Source organism: Simochromis diagramma, unplaced genomic scaffold, assembly GCF_900408965.1.
Source record: "Simochromis diagramma unplaced genomic scaffold, fSimDia1.1 OVJJ01000344.1, whole genome shotgun sequence".
Taxonomy (NCBI): Eukaryota; Metazoa; Chordata; class Actinopteri; order Cichliformes; family Cichlidae; genus Simochromis; species Simochromis diagramma.
Window position 1 is genome coordinate 10,095,497 of NW_024387375.1, and position 8,631 is coordinate 10,104,127.

At 40.6% G+C, this 8,631-nt stretch overlaps 1 protein-coding gene across 5 annotated transcripts in view; it reads right to left on the reverse strand.

Annotated features, from left to right (window-relative positions):
- The window catches only part of gria4a (glutamate receptor, ionotropic, AMPA 4a), a 118,521-nt gene extending 111,228 nt beyond the window's left edge, over positions 1 to 7,293 (reverse strand). For 3 of the 5 annotated variants that reach the window (XM_040008788.1, XM_040008789.1, XM_040008790.1), the window contains exons 1-2: positions 6,703 to 7,146; positions 1,491 to 1,649 (exon numbers count right to left, since the gene is read on the reverse strand). In XM_040008788.1, coding sequence (XP_039864722.1) covers positions 1,491 to 1,649; positions 6,703 to 6,796 — 253 coding nt within the window. In that variant the 5' untranslated portion in view covers positions 6,797 to 7,146. Of the gene's footprint in view, positions 1 to 1,490; positions 1,650 to 6,702 lie in introns of all 5 variants that reach the window. The other 2 variants (XM_040008792.1, XM_040008793.1) reach the window with 2 other exon arrangements.
- Positions 7,294 to 8,631: the final 1,338 nt, after the last annotated feature.

The following is an 8,631-nucleotide window of genomic DNA, read 5'->3' on the forward strand; positions in this document are numbered from 1 at the left end:
TAAGGTTTTGAAGTAGCCTAGTCAAAGTCCAGACTTAAATCCAGTTTCTTAAATCCAAACCTCATACAGAGGTTATCATCAGTGGCTGAATTTCTCTGTAAAGATTTCCTCCACAGCAATGTGAAAGACTCATTACCATTTATCATAAACACTTGATTGCAGTCATTGTTGCCAAGGGTGGCGCAACCAGTTATCATTTTATTTTGTTTAATTTTGTGTAATATTAAAATGTGTTTGATGATCTTACACATGTAGATGTGCAAATATGTAAAATAAATAAATAAATAAAAATAGCCAACAAAGAAAAATGTGCTAAAGCTAACGCTATCCAGAGCTTAGAGCCGCAAGCCAGCAGCCTCGGTATGAGCAAAGGATCAAAGCAGTTAAGAAAAAAATAATGGAGCTGAGTGAAAAAGAGAAAAGGGTGGATGTCCTGTAATCTAGTGAAGTTTTAAACATACTGTAAAATGATGTAAGTACCTGACATGTGATTTTTTAAAATAAATCTGTTCCATCTTATTTTGTTTGGTAAGGTAAGATTGGTCAGGTAAACTCAAAAGCTCATTTTTGGTATCTCTTTCCAATGGCAGAGCACTTTATTTATACTGTCACTTAAATGCTTTTATTATGCAAATATTATTTTGCATTGAGTGGAATTAAATTTTGTGTCCATATGTTGTCACTTACAATTCTTGAAAAGAAAATAGCTTCTGGCAAAAATCGGTATTCCACAGTTGGGGCTCCTCTATGAAAAACCCAGAGAAACCTGCAGCATGTGCAGCAGTTCTGACATATCGCCAACCAGCTGCCCATTTAGCCTTGTTAACACTACCTTGCGAGCGCAAACATCGTAAAATCTCTCTCGTAGGCTTCCAGGTCGACAGGGAGTTTGAAGGATTAGATGTCATCCCCTCATGAACAGACAGGGATGGTGAAAGATTAGCTGTCATCTTTCAAAAGATCAGAGAGGACACAAGCACCAACTGTTCCCCTCTGTTCTGAACACAAAGGACCCATATTAAACACTGTCTGCAACAGTTCCCAGACTAATTTTATACTTGTAACAGCCTGCAATATTTTGTGATGGGTTATATTATCCTTTTACAGATGGGAGTGATGATGTGAATAGAAGAGAATGAAATAAATCAGTCTGGGTAACAACTGCCAACAGAATTAACCACTTGACAGTGCTTCAAAATGCCACACAGCAACGACTTTAGCATTTATCACTGTTTCATTGTCTTGTACAGTGTCTAAAATCAGCACTTTAAAACATCAATTTGAAGAAAAAGACCGCTCGAAGCAAAATATGATACTGTGTGTTTAAAATACGGTTACAGTTTGATCCTTTGAACAACTTCAGGTAGAAAATAAAACAAATATTTATCTAAAATGGTAATGACAGATTAGCTAAAGGGAGCAATAGGCATGGAGAGAGAGGCATACTGTACGCATTTGTTGTTTAACCAGCTACATAGTTAAGTACTTACATGCATTGGTGACTGCAAAGCTGTTGGCAGTCTCTATGTTGTCCACATGTGGAACCAGGTTAAAGGGAGCTTCCGTAGCATTAGGGCTGGTGTTGTGAAGGAAGATAGCTAGTCGAAAAGCTGTATACTCCTGATCAGTATTCCTAATGAACAATCCACCTAGAAAGAGGGACAAAGAGAGAAGAAGAGAGGCCAAGAAGGTAAGAAACATGATTCAAAAGAAAGGAAGTGAGTTATTGTGAGGCGGAGAGGGGTCGGGTGGGAAAAGTCGCGAAAGACGGAGAGTGACAGGTAGAAGAGTAATGAGGGGAACGAAAGATAAATGGGGAGGGCAGAGAAAAACAGAGGAGGGGAGAAGTGAGGAGATAGCCAAGATCTTCATTAGCTTTGTTATAAAAGGTAATTTGTCTTTTAGCACATTCTCGCTCTCTGTCTCACGCACAAACATGAATACCAACACATTTATGGAGGCTCACACTGCAGACTGCATTGATGAAATCTGAGAAAGACAGAGAGATGGAGAGGAAAGGAGAAGAAAAGAGAAACGACTAAGCTGTCGGGAAAGCCATCAAAGAGATAATGAGTCTGAGAGGACTTAAAAGAAAACAGATCAAAAAGGGTCAGCCAAATAAAGGAGGAGGATATGCCATGAAAAAACACACAGTAACAGAGAGCAAGCGTTAAAAGTCATTGTTCTTTTAAAAAAATGAGAGCTTCCCCTCATGCAGTTCAGTGAAAGAGAATGAGAAGAAGAGGTAGGAAGAAACAGAAAAGGTAGCTGTATTGCATAAAACAGGAAAAAAGGCCAAATTAACAAGAAGATAAAACTTATACAGATATGTAGGAAAAGAACTAGAGAGATAGATGGGACTGACCTGTACTAGAAAGGAAAGAAAAAAATGGGGGGAAAAGCTGTTAAAGGTCATGTAATCTTTTCCATGCATTCTCAATGGAAAAGATTCTGTTCTTTAACCTTGAAAAAATATGCTACCTGTAATATAACACCAGTAACTTCTAAAATCAACAAAAGAGATCAAAAATGTTATAGATATGCTAGGTATTTGCCTTCAGTGAGACTTAAAAGGAACAAAATATGAATTAAATAAGTGGGTGAGACAATGTTCGAAAAGCTCTGAGAGTGACCCACCCACTAAAAAGAGGAGCGTAGGGAGACATGAAGTCTTTCACTGCAGCCTAGTGAAAAACTAAGTACACCCCATGATTCAGCACCTTTAGAAGCAAAAACTTCACTTCAAAAATAACTTTAATATAACTTCATCAGTCTCTCACATCACGATAGAGATATTTTGGCCAACTCTTCTTTGCGTTACTGAAATTCATTGAGGTTTGTTCATGCACAGTTCTGTTAAGGTTCATCTCAGCATTTCAGTCAGTGTGAGCGCTGAAATTTGACTGTGTCATTCTAACAGCTTGAGTCTTTTCTTTTTCAGCCGTTCTGTTGTAGGTTATTGCTATGCTTGGGATAGTCATCGTCCTGCTGCGTGACTCAATATTGGCTAAGGTTTAGCTGTCGAACAGATGACCTCCCATTTGACTCTAGAACACTTTGGTGTACAGCAGAATTTAAGGACCACTGTGGCTGAAAAACAAGCTCATTGTTCAAAAAGTCTTGTCATTTGTTCAGGTTCAGCTTTGCAAACCTAAGCAATGCTGTCATGTTCTATTTTGAAGAGGCTTTCTCCAGAAAACCCATTCAGGACATACTTATTCAATCTTTTCATGAACTTTTCCATTGGTCTGACCATTACGCAGTCTAACCATGGTGCAAATTCACTGGGAGGTCCATTCTTTGTGGTATTTTGCCAATTAATACCCGAATGCTTCAAAATTGTAAACTGGCAAAAGGTCTCTTTTTCTAGAGGTGCTTAAACTTGCTCATGATGAGGTGATCAAATATCTGGCAGCATCTGGCATCTACTTACCTTCCTAATTCCTGTGGAAACATTAAGGGTGTACTTAGTTTTTCACAGGACTGCAAAGAGTGATGTGAAAATGTTTAGGGGTTTTTTTCATATCGCCTCATATGCAACGAATAACCCCTTGTAAACTACACATCAGCAGCCTAAGCTATGTTAAGATAACATAACATAGCAAAATTATATCAGCTAAAACTCTGAAAAAAATGGATTTTTCACCTGATTCACTCCAACAGATGGATGGCAGCAATGAACCTCCAACCACCAAAGAAGAGAGAAAACCAGTGAGCAAAATGGTCTGTTTGACTGAACCATCTGGGATGTTGTGTTGTAAACTGTTTTAAACGTCAATCACAAATGTACTCGGCAGTCAGAAGACAATAAAATTAAGCCACAACCTAAAGGAGCTTTTAGAGCTATCGAGCAGTCAGTGGTGTTAACAGTCATGTCTTGTGTTAGATACATATTAAAATTGTACGTATGAAAGCAAATCGCAGTCAGTCACTTTCTTGTATCTTTAAAATACTTAGCAAGTACTTGGATAAATCATTTATTTAGTGTCATAACTAAAAAACACACCTGTAGCGCTTACTGGCAAGTAGTCCCTTGTAGGGCATCTATAAGTCCAGGCGGTTTGTTGTTTAGCTATAAGTGCTCAGGATCAGGATCTTGCAATTTATCTTGCAAATTTTGCAATTTAACAGGTATTAGAAGGCATGAGCGCATCATTGGAGTTTTAACAGGTTTACACATGGCTACCTGTCCGTTTTTTGGATTGATTTGAACATTTTATTTAAATTTGCTCAAATTTTAAATGGTATAGCACACAGCTGTTTAACCAAGCTGCTCAACTTATATAACCCCAAAAAGAGCACGGAGATCATCTTTCCTGATGCTCTTAGTGCAGCCGAGGTCTTAATTTAAGCATAGAGGGGATCGGGCTTTTGCAGTTGCAGCCTCTAGTGGAAAAACCTGCCACTTGATATTTGTACTGCAGTCTATACAGTCTTTTAAATCCCATCTTAAAACTCCCTTTTTCTATTTTGGCGTTTAATTCCAGTTCAGTTGGACTTCCTGTTACTCTTGAGTCCCATTAGTGTCTTTTTTATGTTGTGGTGTCTTTTTTGGTTTGTTTTTAGTCACATTTAATTGTATTTATTTGTTTTTATGTTTTGTTTTGTTGTGCTTATTTTACTGAGCTAAGATTTTATCTTGTTTGTTTTGTAAAGCACTAGGTCATCCTTGTTGCTTTGTTCTATTGAAATAAAGATTGACATTGACGTTAAGATAATCACATAAATTAATTCTACCAAACATTACGACTTGAGGAAAACCAACGTGAATTAGTTTCAACTGAGTCAGGCTCAAGTCAACTGAATTGGATTACACGAGCAGACTGTGAAGCCTTGACATTGCTTTGCGAGAGAGAGAGGAGAAGAGGGGTTGAGAAAGGGATGACAGGGGAGGAGTTGGGAGGCAGAGCATATTGAACAAAGCAATTATCACTACATAACATGTCACTTATCCATGTGGCTGCATGTGTCCCTTTAATACATCAGCTTCACTCTGATTTCTAGTGTTTCTTCTACAAAGCCCAGACAAATCATCAGTAACTATCTCCAAATATCAAGACACACGTCTGTACACATACACAGAGACCTTACAGCTGGAGCATGTGTGGGAACTGTGCAAATTTCACAAGAAATAATTTTGTGCAAACATTACAATTTCATCCAAAACTGAATTGTTGTATGGCTTATGATTAGAAATTCCAAGTGGCTTGTTCAAAAATGAAAATATATTTTAGTTTTAAGGTAAAATATCCTATGAGAGAACACACACACACACACATACACACACACACTTAACACGTACTGAAACTAGATGAGGACGTCATTGCAGTAGTTTGTCAAATAATCTTTTCTACATATTCACATCTTTATCCTTCTTTGTCTCACACTCTCTTTTTCAAACACACGTATGTGAAAAAAAATTGTCTGTGCATCCAATGGCATTACACTTGTGTGCAATGCAGAGATATGCAAATGACTTCTCAAGTCAGCCCGAGAGCCAAGTGGATGATCATGTATGTATATTGGAGTGTTTTAAGGAGGCTGGCCAGAAGGAGGGAAGAAAAGACTGCATGTGTGTGCTTTAGCATGATCGTGCATGCTTCATGCAGCATGTAGACGTGTGCAAGCATGTTCACTGTGAGCATGTGTTGTTGAATGTTTAGATGCGTGCTTGACATTTGTAACTACTCAAATGCGCAGAATACACCAGGTGTGCATTACTCTAACTGTATGTGGACAGTGTATGTGTGCACATCCATGCTTGAATATCAGTGCAAATGTGTGTATGTGTGTATGCGTGTACCTGTGTGTATAAAAAACAGGAAATATTTAGCGCATTAAGTTTATTGGCAGCTGTAGAGAGACAGAGTCAAGGAGGCGAATCTCATTATAGGACCTCCCAGCTGCCCCCCACAAGGAGTGATGCAGTGCATTCATTATCACACACATGCCTGGCTGGATGTGTGTATGTTTGTGCGTGAAGCAAAGAAGGGAGAGGAAGAAATTCTGAGCATGTGTGGTGGTTCATATGAGTAAACCCATGATTCGGATGTAGTTAACTTCATCTCAGATCTATTAGATGGCTTGAAATACAGGCTCATCCCGCACTGACACGGGGTAACTGGAAAAGGGCAGACAGCGAGAGAGAGAGAGAAAGTGTGTGTGTGTGTGTGTGTGTGTGTGTGTGTGTGTGTGTGTGTGTGTGTGTGTGTGTGTGTGTGTGTGTGTGTGTGTGTGAGAGAGAGAGAGAGAGAGGAGAGAGAGAGAGAGAGAGAATACTGCAGTGTCTAAACACTGAAGAAGACTAGAAGGGAACAAAGCTCGCTGAAACATTCATGAGCCCCGAACAGCGTTTAAAATACACGCAAATACATTAGAAGGACAGACAGAGTGAAAGCGTTTGTGTGCATTTATAAACCATATGAGTCGCAACCAAACCAGCATTAAAATATCTTGGATTAGAAAAATTAATAATAAAAGTAAGAAAAGATGCACCACAGAGGGAATCTTCCTATAGTTATATGTTCTTCTGTTCCTTCATTCTTAAGTGAATTTCTCGTGTTTTACAGAATCTTATGGTTTGCTGGGTCCTGGTGCACCTTTTTTTCATGGTGACTGCTGTCCGCTAAAAATCCACCAAAATTCCGCGTAGTGTGTCAGATCTGAGTGTCCGTGCGTAAAATCAGTAATCCTCCAACTCACCTATCTGCACTGAGCTGGGGAAAGCCCCTGTCGCCAGCCCCCAAAGGGCGGAATACACCCCGAGAAAGTGCCAAGAAAAAATTATAATCCTCATTTTTCTTTAATTCAATCCCTTCAGAAACTGTTGAGAGACATCGAGGGAGATGGGGAAGATGCGAAAAGACAGAAAAAGGCGCTAGAAAAAAAGAGACGGGGAAAAAAGAGAGAAGAAGATAAGAGAGGTTTTATTTTCCCCCGTTTCCCGGGTCGTATTCCTATTCCATGGTGGTTTCGGTCGGTTCTTTCCCTGCAGTGTCCGCTCAGAAGAAAGCTGTGGGTCCGGTGCACATGTGAACACAGGGAGAGAGAAAGAGTGAGGGGAAACTCGTAGAATGATTGGCGAGCAGGGAGAACAGCCTGCATGGAAGAACTGGACATGCGCGCCCAGTCTCTCTCTCTCTCTCTTCAGCTCGTCCGCCCCTGCTCTGTCTCTCACTCACTCACTCACTCACTCACTCACCCAGGGTTAGACGGACTGTTTCTCCATCTCCTTCTATATCTTCCACCCTCCTTCTCCGACGTCTTTAGGTTTGCTTGAACCCAAATGGTAAATTCTGGACGGGTTAAAGTGGAGAGAAAAACAAAACAACAGAACTCATGTTTAATCTGTCAATGAATGATTCACAAAAGGGGTGCGCGGGGCGTAAAGTCAGAAAATCAAAGTGATTCATTTGAAAATGCGACGTTTAACATATATACTGTTGGGTTTTTGGGGGTGGCGTTGTTGTTGGTGGGGTTTAAGTCCAAAGTGAGAAAGAGTGTCAGAGAACGCGCGCTGGTGAATAACTAATTACATTACGAACCCAATCCATCCTCACGCAGCGCTCCACTCCGCTGTCAGAGCGGAATATGTTTGTCCAACCTGTGCAAACCTGTGAGGGAAACCTCAAGCTCTCTTTAACTGCCGGACGCCGTTCGCGTCCCGAGTGCCAGCTAAAATCATCGTTATTTCAACGTCACGACCCCGTGAGCGCAAACATCTGCCCAGTGAGGGGAAAACTGCAAATACAAGAGAGACGGTGCGACCATTCCTTGACACGGGCTCATAAAAGTCTGAAATAATGAGATAGTCGGAATAGCTTAGAATAAGGGAATAAAACGGCGGAAAGGGAATCATAGCCCGGAGTACTCCGTGTTAGAGTGCGTTATGTTAATGCCGTATCCCATTCAGAGTCGTTTAATCTAGCCTGCCGGTAGCAGGTCGGTAAAACTGACAGACGGTCTGGGATCGCGTAGTTACACGGTGGAGAGCACAGTTTCATTTTTCCAGATGGCAAAACGAAAGGGTTGCTTCACGGCTTGTCCCAGTGAAAGATGTACTCTGCCCGTCTTTGAAGGGTTTTCCCGGTCGGTTGCAAGAACATGCGACTAAATCAAACAGCCTGGAAAAATGCGAGTTCAACATTTTCTTACATTTTCCACTATACATCTCTACCTTCCGAGAATGTTAATTCACTTACAATTAAGACTCTCTTTCCGCGATGAAGCAGCATGCAAACGGTTGATTTTATTTGATTTAAAGCTAGAGTTTTTCCATAGAAGCAAACACTCTGCATCTTATTGTAGCCTGGCCTTATTAGAGTGCTTGGATAAACAGGGTGGCATCGTTGATCTTGGCTGGTTGTTTACCCCCATCGGGCAGTATCATGTGCAAGCATTTTATATTCAAAAGCTACACGCTGAGGGTTCATGTATATTCAGAGTCCTGCAAACCAGTGTCCAGCAGTTTGAAGCCTCAAGTTCCTCCACCGCACTGACGAAATCTGTCCATGGTGCTGAAGTCAAACTGCGCTACAGGCAGGCTGACTCGTCACTGCTCTTACACCATGTGCCGCTGAGAGCAAACAATCTGCAGGTATCGCTGAAAACAATCATCACACTAGAACATAA